Raw genomic sequence first — 12,279 nt, 5'->3', positions numbered from 1 at the left:
AATCGACAAAAGCAACATTACCGGTTGTGGTAACGGATACGCCACAAAATGGCACAGGTATTAGAAATCTACTACTGCCCCCAGGTGCTATAGCTCCACTAGTTGTTTTAAGTGTGATCGGTAAGGTCTCCATCTTCTGCGTCGTGAAAAATTTGGTCGCTGAGTTTTCTTGCAATTTACAGCTGGCGCATCTGTAATCATCACCGTAGTCATTGTTCTTTGGAGACGCAAAAGGAAGAAGTTGGATAAGAAGACAGAAGAAGGTTTACAAGTTAAGTTTCCTTTTTTTTTTCTAGCTACTTTTGTATGACATGGATCATTTGAGGCTAACCTTTTTTTGATGTAGGAGGCCATGACAGAGGATGATGATGGAGGATTCAGAGTCGTGTCTGATCAACAACCTGTTCTTCCCACACGCAATGTATAGAAACGAGATGAATTCCGATATAGATGCTGATGGGGTGGTCTTCCCAGTTAGATCTTCTTTGGTTAAACTACATGTAATATCAACTTGGCTTGAGATTTCTCGATTGAACAATCAACGGTCCTAGGTTCTAGACGGCTTCTTCTAGATCTATCGGTCTTTTGACTGTGCGGATTCTAGCCCACCTCGTGAAATGGGAATCTTTTCACTAAAGTGTATAAAATCTTTTGTTTTGATTGAACGTTCAAGTAGAGATTTGAGATATTCAAGAAAGGTCGTGTCGGAAATTTTGACGGCACGAGCAGTAAACGCGACGTTTCAGGGTAATAAAGTTAGTCTGTATAGCATTCAAACTTGTGGCTGAAGATTGTTTCGCCAAGTTTCATCTGTGTAGCGAGGTATGCTGATGAGAAGTAGTGAACACACACTTAACAGCACGTTATTCACATTGTTTATCTTATGCCATAGCACCAATTTCCCTCACACACATCGAAACCAGCCCATAAGCCATACTTGTTCGACAATGAGAGGCGTTTTCTTTCTTGCGCTAATAACCGCAAAATCCACTTGCGGGTTTCGCGAGCAATCTAGTCCACAGCTCAGGCAAGCAGGGTTAGAAAGTTCAACCTCTTCTGCACTTACGCCTACGTCCTCTGTTACCGATACCCCAAGCAGCAGTAACAACACGACTTCTGACTCCGATTTAGCGAATTTTGGTCAGACGGTGAACATTCTTGGTTTGGCACGAACACCCCCTTCCTGGAATTCAATACTTTATCTTCTAACATGAACATAGATGGAGAGAACAGACCAAGACTTTGCAGACGGACTCACATTGGATTTGTTCTCACCATATAACCGCACTCTCGTTGTGAGCCAAAACACGTCACCACTTCCTGGCAGCTTCGTGAGCGGCAGTAATGGCGCCCCCTTTGTCGCGCTTTCCAATTACTCGTGGATAATCAAGCTAAACGAGACTGCGAACGATCTCATCGCCAAGATCGAGCTTCCTTACGACCCTGTTGCACTTCAGAAAGTCGATGTTGATCAAGGCAACACATACGTTGGGGTTCTGGCAGAAGACAAGAAGTCATGGATTGTATCAGAAACACAACGCAATGTTCACGTGTAGGTTGCCCAACGTAAAAGGAACTTGCGACTCCTTTTTTGGTTCACAGTGCTAAGTTTCTTACCCAGCTCTGAAAACAAAACGCGAATCATCAAAATGACTTCACTGGACGGAGAATACATGCTCCTTGGTCGGCAAACAGCGGATATTTCGAATATATTCGTGCAGTATGGCCAAGGAGCCACCCGAACAGTGAATTTTACTGGAGGCATAGGCACTCAAGAGACTGAGTTTATCGACGGTCTACGTTTTACTGTACAGTCTGATCAGCCTTTCACCATGAACGTCGATATCAAAAACGGGATTCCAATAGACGCATTGTCCACCAATGTTTCAGCTCTCAGTGAGAAAAAAAACCGCAGCCAACTTCTTTACGCAATCAAAGAACTGACCACTGGTAGATTCATTTGCCTGGGTCGTTAATACTAGCATGCCCACACAGAAACTCAACAACGCTGAGATACAAGTCCCCTGTAAGTTTCCCCCTTCCCAAAGCAAAAAAAAAGGCTATGCATGACTTAACACATCGATGTCTAGTCAATCGCGCGATGCTAGTCGCAAAAACACTCAATTCGACAGATGCCGAGAAGCGGCTTGTAGTAGCGAAACGCCCCCTCAATGCAACCACGGAATCATTTACTCCATTGTCGCCAGACACTCAAGGGTTAGTTGCTTCCGAAAACCGTATCAAGGTGTCTGGTCTCTCGCAGTTGGATGGACAATACGTTTTGCTTGTAACGTAAAGTCTTTTTGGCGTAAACAGTGGTGTTTTCATATTGTGTACAAAAACACAAATTACGTCATCTCTCTCTCTCTCTCTTTCTAGATTTTATTTTCGTCGTAAACTTCACAAGTCAATTTTTACTGTTACATACCTTGCGCACGCGATGACATACTCAATGAAACCACTTAAAACATTTTTGAGAGCGTTATGGAAAATCTCCTCGGTACAAGAACAGAACGTGGTTCTAGAAGTTTTTTTTTAAGCCCAAAGACAGCGCGTCGCTGCAACGGTAAAACCAATTCGATAGGGCATAAACTTTAGCAGTGTATTGGTTAACTTGCAATCTGCCAAACTTTCCAATCGGCTAGACTGAACAGACAAATGATTCAGCTCCAATTTTCAATGCTATCAGGCATATAACTGTGTCTGGCGGGGGGTCACGGTAGGTTTTTGATAGAGAACCCGGCTTGCGCCCTTTGCGCGTTGCGCCCTTTGGTGGGGAGGTGATTCACTGCCAGCCAACCAGAAAACTCGAAAACGTACGATTCCCGTATTTCATTCAGAGCTACATGCAAAATCCGTAAACCTTATCTCCCCCAGCGTTCGAACCAATGTGGCGGTGAAAATAAAGGTTCAGCCACGATAGGCTGGACGACTTCTCTAGTCTTTGAGGCTTGAACCAACCACAGGACCCGGTAGCGCTGCAACGGAATGTGCATAGTTGGGAACACATTACAGCCTTTTCCTGAGGCTTTATATATCAGTCGTCGTAAGCCCATGCGGGATTTTCAAGTTTCCATCCTATCATCCTTCTACAATGGTTGAATAATTCTTGTTCATTGTGAATTGGATATAAATCCAACAAGACCTTTTTTTTTTCCCTCGCGACTAGGAATTCCAAAGAGAAAAAAGACTTTTCTCGTCAGTTCACTCACAGTCCTAGTATCGCAGAGGACTGCCGTACACAAAATCTACAAAGCTGGCTACCTCGAGCCTTACGCCATTCTTGATCGACCATTGCCTGTTTGCAGGCAAAGGTCCAGTTCTTACACAACCACCTTAGGACGCTAGGTAAATTTGACCCATGGACCATGACGAAGTTTTTCTGACCCCGGCCTTTTAGATTGATCCATACACTTTTGTACCAGAGATTATTCTCGTACTATTTTTTGTTTCAACATGTCTGGCAAAATTCTTCGTTGGCTGCAGAGCCCCGGCTCTCGTACTGAGCTTCAGTTCTCTGCGCCGACTTTTATCGTGTGCGACGTTGGCGCAGAACCCACCGACCCGGAAAAGAGCATCTATATTTCTATGAAGGCTGCCGATGAATACTCCCCTCCAGTAAAGCCCAGGCTTCTCGATCGCTGCTTGGACCGCATTGTTGAACTTTCTGGGTCCGAGTACACCTATGCCACTATCCTGATCGGACTGCTTATTTGGGCATTCTCGGGTATCCCCTATGGAACCACTAACCCGTACAAAATTATCATCTCGGACGCGCAGGCAATCATTAACCTCGTCTTCGACGCCTTTCTCATGCGCCAGCAGTTTATTCAACATGACAACCTACTCATGGTCGCGGGTTGTCTGCGATCTCGCATCAGCAGTCACAAACGCATGATCAATCACCTTATTGCGGCTGGAAAGTTTACAAAGATTGACGCTGCCGAATTCCAATCGCTTCGACAGGATGATTTCACCAATCAGCTTCCAGAGGAAAACCGGCTGACAAAGATTTCGGGCACGATATCATCCTTCCTCGGACACATCGGCACTGTCGTCGGCTTCTGGTGCTGCATCTTCATATGGCTGGGCTTTGGGAAATACTGTGGATGGTCAAACACTTGGCAGTTGTATATCAACTCTGCGACTTCGGCGCTCATGGTATTCTTGCTAGCATTCCTCGCCAACATCCGCGAGCGCCACAGTGGATACACGGTTGCATGTCTTAAAGCCATCTGGAAGGCCGACTCGGCACTTGAGCTCAGACTCCGCACATTGACCGGCGACTGCACCGAAAACTCTGTAATCCGCATGATGGAGCCCAAGCGAAGCAAAATCCAGCGCGCAATCGACTATTACGCAGACTTGGTTGGCACCCTTGTTGGCGTGGCTATTCTCATCGTTTTCATCCTCGTTTGGGTTGCGTGCGGCCCCGCGTTAAACTTCAGTTCCACCTGGTGGCTCCTCATTGGTACATATGCTGGAATGGTGGGCTTGAATGATGGCTTCGTTCTACGCAACATCTGCGAAGTCTTGGGAAACCATGAAGATGACCAATTTGCTCAAGTTGGCCACGCAGATCTCGAAGTTCTTGGCGCAATAGGGGTCGAAACGTCGGAGGAAAGTTGCACCAAAGCTCGGTCGCTGTCGACTCGCATGTCTATACGCGTAGGCTACATCTGCTCCCACGAGTGGACAATCGTCTCAGGAGTCATCTTGATCTTTGCACTCATCATTAGTGCTTCGGCAATGCGATGGAGTGTGGCCGGACAACTGCTCTGCAACACTCCTCCCAGCATTATCGAGTCCTTCTTCACTCTGATCCTAATCACTGGCCATAACATTGGCGAGGAAAAGAGGCGTGAAGATCTCTTCAACATCTATCTGCGCAGACTGAAGATTCTTTCTTACGTGCGTTCGCAAAGCTCTGTCGAGCCTGGAGAGAAAGCGACCGCAGATGATGAGATCAACAGAGACGTTGGTCTTGCAGCAGTTTGAGATCCCTCGTCTACCTGTTGTGGAAGTTCTCAGCACCGAAAGACATGACCCAATGTATTTCCGCCAGGAACAATTAAGCACATCCAAAAGGCGTTGGATGCTACTGGAGCGTCTGTTAGGTCGAGGACGGACGGAGCTAAAAACTGGCTACAAGGTTCTAGTGCCTGGGAAGTAGTGACATTGTTAACAATATCAAAACGTCGGAACATTGCATTTTTTTTACACATGTTTAAGCATGATCCGTTACATGCTAGTTAGGGTTCCATGAGTATGATACTCCAGTATTATTGGGGCCGCATAGCACCAATTGCAAAGTCGTAGTTCCTGATGCACCCATGATTATGGTTTGGATCGGTTCCTTTTTGCCAGGTCTTTGCGAGTCACGTAGAGGTACATATGGTAACATCGTAGCATAAGCAGCCCCTGTTCATCCAAGGGCATTCCGACTTTTAGACGCGCCCATTCTGCCACTGCGAGGCTTTTTTCTCCACTCGGCTGCCGACATGCTGTAATAAACTCTTGCTGTCAAGGCAGCAACAATAGCAGCTACTTGGCCTCACCATTCATTCATCCCTCTTGCTCAAGCCACACTGCAAAAAATCAGTCATCGGGCACTAACACATAGAGAAGAGATACGTAGCAATGATTGATGCATCTGCCTTGATATGTTTCATATTCGGCTTCTGCCAGGCAGGAGACACTTTTCGTCTCATTCTTCACTGGCTATACTACATACACACATCTATCTGTCCAGGTCAATCGATCCTGCGACCCGTGTCGCAAACATTCCCAATAAAACAAACGCCAGAGCTAGTTGTGCCGGACGCCCATGTCCGTCCTGTCCATACACACAATGTGCTTTTCTTTTGCACCGCTCAACGACCCATGATGCAGGTTGAACTTTTGGGTATCATAAAACTCATTACACACACATTACACGAGAGCAAGTTGATATGCTACTCGACGCGGCCGCGTTCATGAAACACGGCCGCAAAGGGATTGCCAAATGGCAGAAGAAATTTAAGCCGCGTGCTTCTCGCGGTAGAACTTGGCAGCGTTGACCATGTTGATCAGCGCAGCCTTGGTCTCCTTCCACTGACGGGTCTTGAGACCACAGTCGGGGTTGACCCACAGCTGCTCGGGCTTGAGGTATGTGAGCATCTCAGACAGGCGGTCCTTGATCTCCTGCTCAGAGGGCACACGAGGCGAGTGGATGTCGTACACACCGGGACCGATGTGGCGTGGGTACGCCTTGTCCTCAAACACCTTGAGGAGCTTGGCGTCACTCTTGCTGTTCTCAATGGACAGAACATCGGCGTCGAGCGCAGCAATGGCGTGGAAGAAGTCCTGGAACTCGGAGTAGCAGAAGTGCGAGTGGATCTGGGTAGAGTCTTGGACACCAGCGCACGCAAGCTTGAAAGAGTCGACAGCCCATGAGAGGTATTTCTCGCGCTCAGTGCCAGCACGGAGAGGAAGTCCCTCACGGAGGGCGGGCTCGTCGACTTGGATGACGTAGATGCCAGCAGCCTCGAGGTCGAGAACCTCGTCGCGGAGAGCGAGGGCAAGCTGTTGAGCTTGCACAGACTGGTGGACATCGTCACGAGGGAAAGACCATCGCAGGCAGGTGATAGGTCCAGTAAGCATGCCCTTCATGGGCTTCTTGGACACCGAGGCGGCGTACTTGGACTCCTTGACAGTCATGGGGGCAGGGCGAGAGATGTCACCAACGATGATCGGAGGTCGGACGCAGCGAGATCCGTAAGACTGGACCCAGCCCTTGGTGGTGAAGACATAACCGTCAAGGCGCTCACCAAAGTACTGCACCATGTCGTTGCGCTCAGGCTCACCATGGACGTAGACATCAAGGTCAAGCTCATCCTGGATCTTGACAGTCTCCTCAATCTCCTTCTCAATGAACTTCTCGTACTCGGCAGCGGTGATCTCACCCTTGGTGAACTTGTTACGCTGGATACGGATCTCCTTGGTCTGGGGGAAGGAGCCGATGGTAGTGGTGGGGAAGAGAGGAAGCTTGAGGTGGGTCTTCTGCTGGGCATATCGCTCAGGGAAGGCAGACTTGCGCTCGTGCTGCTCGGGGGTGACGCTAGCCTGGCGGTCCTTGACAGCCTTGTTGTTGGTGCGCTCAGACGAGGCGCGAGACTGCATCGACTTAGCGTTGGCCTCAAGGGCCTCACGAACGGAAGCGGGGCCCTCGTTGACAGCCTTGGCAATGACGACAACCTCGGACACCTTTTGGACGGCAAAGGAAAACCAGTCCTTGACCTCCTCAGGCAGCTTCTTCTCGCTCTCGAGAGAGTGGGGAGTGTGGAGAAGCGAGCTGGAGGTGGCAACAATGACACGGTCCTTGCCAAGCTTTTGGACAGCAGTCTCGACAAGCTCAATGGCGTTCTTGAAGTTGGTCTTCCAGATGTTGCGGCCGTCAACGACACCAGCAGAGAGAACCTGGTTGGAGCCAAGCTTGCTAATGACGCTCTCGAGCTGCTCAGGGTTCCTGACGAGGTCGACGTGGATGGCAGCAGCTCCCTGAAGGCTGGGGAAGACGTCGAAGTTGTGGACAACGTCACCAAAATAGGTGGCAATGACAGCCTTGGGCAGGTCGGCACCAACAAGCTTCTCGTAGGCAGGCTTGAAAGCATCCTTGACCTTCTGGGGCAGATCGTAGACGAGGACAGGCTCGTCGATCTGGACGTTCTCGGCACCGGCCTCCTTCAGCTTCTTGAGGAGCTCAACGTATACGGGCAGCAGCTTGTCGAGAAGGGAGATGGGGTCGACAGACTGGCCACGGTCGGCCTTGCCGAGGGCGAGGAAGGAGACGGGTCCGATGAGGACGGGGCGGGTGATGATGCCAGCCTCCTTGGCCTCGAGGAACTCAACCACAGGCTTGGGGTTCTCGGCAAGCTTGAAGGTCTGGTTGTCCTGGAGGGTAGGCTTGACATAGTGGTAGTTGGAGTCGAACCACTTGACCATTTCCTGCAACCATGTTAGCAAAAGCTTCTCGGCCAAAAGGCGGTTCACCTACCAGACTGGGAACATCGACGCCATCCTTCTGGTGGCCACGGCCCATGGCGAAGTACTCATCGAGCTTGTGCAGTCCGTGCTTGGAGTAACGCTCTGGGATAGCCTGGGATTGTTAGCGAAAAAAAGCAACAGCTAGGTGCGGGGCAAGAGAGACGTACGTTGAAGAGCTGGATGTGGTCGAGAAGGTGGTCGTAGAAAGCAAAGTCGTTGCTGGGGATGATCTCGACGCCAGCGTCCTTCTGGATCTTCCAGTGCTCCAACCTCAGGCGCTTGCCCTCCTTGAGCAGGTCATCGCGGGAGAGCTTATCAGCCCAGTAAGCCTCGTTGGCCTTCTTGAGCTCACGGTCCGCACCCATACGGGGGAAACCAAGTACTGATGAGTGTACCATTGTGATGTGCGTGTCCGAGATGGACGATTGATGTGGGAGGAAAAGGGAGGATGAGAAGGAAGAAGGGGGGATGGATTGAGGTGAGAGGATGGAGAGGATGAGGAGGGGAGGGAGGAGGGATGAGGGGAGAAGAAAGAGCAGCAGATGGTGTGCTTTATGGTTTTTGCTGGCGTATGCTGGCACCGCGGGGTTGCCGCTAATGGCGCACCGATGCCCCTCACCGCCTTCGGGGAACTATCTGGGCCTCAAACAACACCGCACCCTTGGCCGGACTATGCAACAACACCGCTGCTGCAACTCGCGGTCAAGCGCGTCTTTTGGCCCTTGTGCAGCGAATCATGGCCCCCACAGCACGCTGCCCCATCCGACATCGGTACCATCTGTGCAAAACTCCGAGTGCTAGCGTCGTCGATGCAGTTGCACGCCATACTGAATCAACCCAGACCGGTGCTACTCGGGCACTTTGATAGTCGCCCGGAGTGGCAGAAAAAAATACCGCGTGCTGCTTTGGTTCTGCATGCGTGGTCCTGATAGCAGTCCATCTCTGCCCGTGTGCGGTGGGATTGCATTGCACATCTCGTGCTGGCACCAATTCGCTGGCATCAATCAGCTCGCACGCCATTGTCTGCTGCCCCTCGCCCCAGCAGCCATCCTGGGCCTCTAGTAGCTCAGACCCTGGCGATCATCCCCCAACCACACACAGGTCAACTTTTCTGCCCGAGACCACACGGAACAACACCGCGACATGCTCTACATATACCCTACGCTGCTCAATGTCCTCCGCTCCCTCTCGTGATGGTCGGACAGTGGCCGAGCAGAAACTGGGCAATGATGCGGCGGAACCACCGAGCACTTGGTCTATTGAGCCGTCTCCACGACCCCGCATCACCTATAAAACCCCGCCATAGATAGTCCGCATCACACCAACGCGGCCATTGCGACGCACAACCACGCAGTCTACCAGACCCAGCGCTTCTGCAACCAGCAACATGGCCGAGAGACCAGCACACACGCGAACTGCCTCCACTAACCTTGGCACTTCTGGCCAGCGCATCCTCGAGGGAAGAAACGCCATCGTAACAGGAGCATCAAGAGGTACGTACTGCTTCTCCTTGACCTCGTCCATTTCTCAGCCCCCTAGGAATTGGCGTCGAAGTCGCCCGCAACCTCGCTTCCAAGGGCTGCAATGTCGTCATAAACTACACCTCCGACTCATCCGCCCAGGCTGCTCAAGACCTTGCTTCCGAGCTGCAGTCCGAGTATGGCGTCAAGGCCATCACCGTGCAGGCGAGCATGGGCTCAGAAAATGGCCCCAAACACCTCGTAGAAGTCTCCAAGAACAACTTCCAACACCCCAAGACGGGCAAGTTTCAGCTCGACATCATCATCAACAATGCTGGTGTCGCCGGCAACAACTATGTCGAAAACGTCGACTGCGAAGACTTTGCTAGGCAATTCAACGTCAACGTGCGAGGCCCACTACTCCTTGTCCAAGCCGCCATCCCCTACCTGCCAAATGACCGATCAGGTCGCATCGTCAACTTGTCGTCTGTCAGTTCTTCGCTAGGATACAAGGGCCAGTCAATCTATGGTGCGACAAAAGCAGCCCTAGAAAGCATGACGCGAACTTGGGCTCGTGAATTGTCCGAGCGATGCACCGTCAATGCCATCAACCCCGGCCCAGTCGCGACAGACATGTACTGGAGTAATGATGAATCTTTCATCGCACTCAACAAGCCCTTCATCGAAACTACCCCGCTCGCGGCACCACGAAAGGGTATCGACCCAGAACGAATTTATGAAGCTTCCCAAGGCGCTGGGGGAAGACCAGGCTACAGTGAAGAGGTTGCGGGCGTTGTGGGCATGCTGTGCTTGCCTGATGCTGGATGGACAACAGGCAGCGTTATATGCGCCAATGGTGGCATGAAATTCACCTACTAGATGAAATGGGTCGCTCGCATCTGCGGTCACCTCTCGACCTTTTCATATCTCACCTACACCTGAACATCTGGAAAACTAACCCAAATCCGAGCTTGACTCGAAGGCAATTCAAACCAATATACTACCCTGCATCCCACCTGCACCAAAGTTGGACTTTTCGACGTGATCAACACTTTACTATTAGAACGTTCTATGTTTTGTACACTAAGAATTAGCAACAAGCTCAGAGCGCGTGTATACCATAAGCACTAGTACGCCCCTGGTTGCTGCCACCATTGCTATAAATTTCGCTGTTGATCGCGAAACTCTGGGTTTTTATGATGCCTGCAGGCGAAGCAACGATACTGCGCTCGGATGATTCATCACCCTGCCATCCTGCAGCCGCCCTTTCATCACTGCCAACACTGACGCCATCATCTTCCATCTGATTGTACGCCCTGTTCATGTGCTTCGAGCCTATCGTTTGAAGCTCTGAATGGACACCATGTGAGTCGGTTGTATATCCTCGAGTTTGCTTACGGCTGTTGATAGACGATTCTCCAATCACACGTGGTGCGACATGGCGTAAAAACAGACGCATCGCCGGTAGACAACCAGTTATGATGATAAGGTTGGCTTCTATGAGACTAGTCTCAATTGTCAGCTGGAATTGCAAAACACAAGGTCAAATCCAGAGCCTACTCACATCCATATCCCGGGCATGACAATGGCCCATGTCTGGTCGATAGTGGTGAGCATCGGGAACAAGAGGGCGAGGCGCACTCCGCTGGTGATACAAGTCCTGTTCCGTGTCAGCCTATTATCTCCTTGAGTAAGTGCTAACATTACTTACAGCGATCCGATACCAAAAATGCACAACAATCCCGCTTTCTGCGCCCTTGGGACCTGTAGCTTTACAACCATCGGTATAGGCAAGACGAGCAGATAAATGTCTGTCACCATGTTCAACACGGCAGTTGCCATGTATAGTGGTGTGCGATTGATACAACTCCCCTCTGTGATAGTAATGTCCCAAACTCTCTTAAAAGGTGTACAGGCGAAGATGAGCGGAAAGAAGAGCGCAATGCTGTATCCGATGACTAGAAGAATTCCGCCATACACACAGATTCGGAACCAGCGCAGGGGCGATAATCGAAGGTATAGCAACAGAAGAGACAGCTTTGCGCTCGCCAGAAAGGGGCAATAAAGGATGCTGGCAACGTTGACTAGCTGCATGAGATTCAGCTTAAAGGAGGTGTTTTGATGGCTTGGAAATACTCACATTGAAACTGAAGTTCACGCGGTTCCCGCTCAGCTCCCAAATGTGAACACCGAGTGTTCCTCCTCCATATTGAACTGGACGACGGTCAGCTCACGCAAACACCAATACAATCCTGGAGGCCTACCGAGTATAACGGTTTGAATTGCAACTGAGAAGAACTGTTCATGTGTTGATTAACACATGATCTAGGCGCTTTGGCTGTCATAACTCATAGATAGACTTACCCAAGCCACGATTAGAGCCACTGCATAATCTGTTAGCCACCTTCGACCATTATTACACCACCTACGGACAGTTCGAAGAGGTCACAAAATAACTCACCATCATCTGCAGAAAAGCGTTTTGCAAATCTTGTCTTTGTGTAGATACGAACAGCCATGAATAAGGCCGAAATAATCATTCCAACTGCCCCCACCCATAGATTTGCCGCCACACCTGTTCTCTGTGGGTTGGAAAGATTGACAACATAGCCAGGCGGAGCTGGGAACAAGGGCTTGTTCATATCCATTGTGTATACAAAAAAAGCCTCAAAGATGTAGAGTTCTCAACCGGCAAGATGTTCATATTTTGTTTCGCGACTACTTACTCTCTGCTCTATAGTAGAACGAAACCCGAGCGGCCCCTTCTGCATTATCATTTCCCCGAGGGCAAGAA

The 12,279-nt window shown here is 50.2% G+C and overlaps 5 protein-coding genes across 5 annotated transcripts; 3 read left to right on the top strand and 2 right to left on the bottom strand.

Moving 5' to 3' along the window:
* Positions 1-947: 947 nt before the first annotated feature.
* Positions 948-2,296, top strand: PSV08DRAFT_348517 (uncharacterized protein; the record flags this gene model as incomplete). Its single annotated transcript, XM_066092813.1, has 5 exons — positions 948-1,148; positions 1,221-1,552; positions 1,622-1,896; positions 1,955-2,026; positions 2,091-2,296. The coding sequence occupies 5 exons, from the start codon at positions 948-950 to the stop codon at positions 2,294-2,296; spliced, it is 1,086 nt and encodes a 361-aa protein (XP_065949576.1).
* A 1,108-nt stretch (positions 2,297-3,404) lies between these two features.
* PSV08DRAFT_399710 (Low affinity iron permease-domain-containing protein) lies at positions 3,405-4,998 on the top strand (the record flags this gene model as incomplete). The annotated part of the gene is made up of 1 exon (XM_014219438.2): positions 3,405-4,998. The coding sequence occupies exon 1, from the start codon at positions 3,457-3,459 to the stop codon at positions 4,996-4,998; it is 1,542 nt and encodes a 513-aa protein (XP_014074913.1). The 5' UTR covers positions 3,405-3,456.
* A 636-nt stretch (positions 4,999-5,634) lies between these two features.
* On the bottom strand, positions 5,635-8,528 carry PSV08DRAFT_217646 (cobalamin-independent synthase). Its single transcript, XM_014219439.1, has 3 exons — positions 8,193-8,528; positions 8,036-8,137; positions 5,635-7,986 (listed from the first exon to the last, which is right to left on the bottom strand). The coding sequence occupies exons 1-3, from the start codon at positions 8,421-8,423 to the stop codon at positions 6,019-6,021; spliced, it is 2,301 nt and encodes a 766-aa protein (XP_014074914.1). The 5' UTR covers positions 8,424-8,528; the 3' UTR covers positions 5,635-6,018.
* An 820-nt stretch (positions 8,529-9,348) lies between these two features.
* PSV08DRAFT_274790 (uncharacterized protein) lies at positions 9,349-10,499 on the top strand. Its single transcript, XM_014219440.2, has 2 exons — positions 9,349-9,518; positions 9,565-10,499. Exons 1-2 carry the CDS (start codon positions 9,413-9,415, stop codon positions 10,362-10,364), a joined length of 906 nt encoding a protein of 301 aa, XP_014074915.1. The 5' UTR covers positions 9,349-9,412; the 3' UTR covers positions 10,365-10,499.
* On the bottom strand, positions 10,470-12,162 carry PSV08DRAFT_359878 (uncharacterized protein). Its single transcript, XM_014219441.2, has 7 exons — positions 11,947-12,162; positions 11,850-11,869; positions 11,750-11,783; positions 11,626-11,699; positions 11,197-11,573; positions 11,050-11,145; positions 10,470-10,990 (listed from the first exon to the last, which is right to left on the bottom strand). Exons 1-7 carry the CDS (start codon positions 12,131-12,133, stop codon positions 10,588-10,590), a joined length of 1,191 nt encoding a protein of 396 aa, XP_014074916.2. The 5' UTR covers positions 12,134-12,162; the 3' UTR covers positions 10,470-10,587.
* Between the last annotated feature and the right edge of the window lie 117 nt (positions 12,163-12,279).

Source organism: Bipolaris maydis (assembly GCF_028858645.1).
Source record: "Bipolaris maydis strain C4 unplaced genomic scaffold PSV08scaffold_3, whole genome shotgun sequence".
Lineage (NCBI taxonomy): Eukaryota > Fungi > Ascomycota > Dothideomycetes > Pleosporales > Pleosporaceae > Bipolaris > Bipolaris maydis.
The sequence above is the reverse complement of the archived record's forward strand: the minus strand, read 5'-3'. Positions and strand labels throughout refer to the sequence as shown.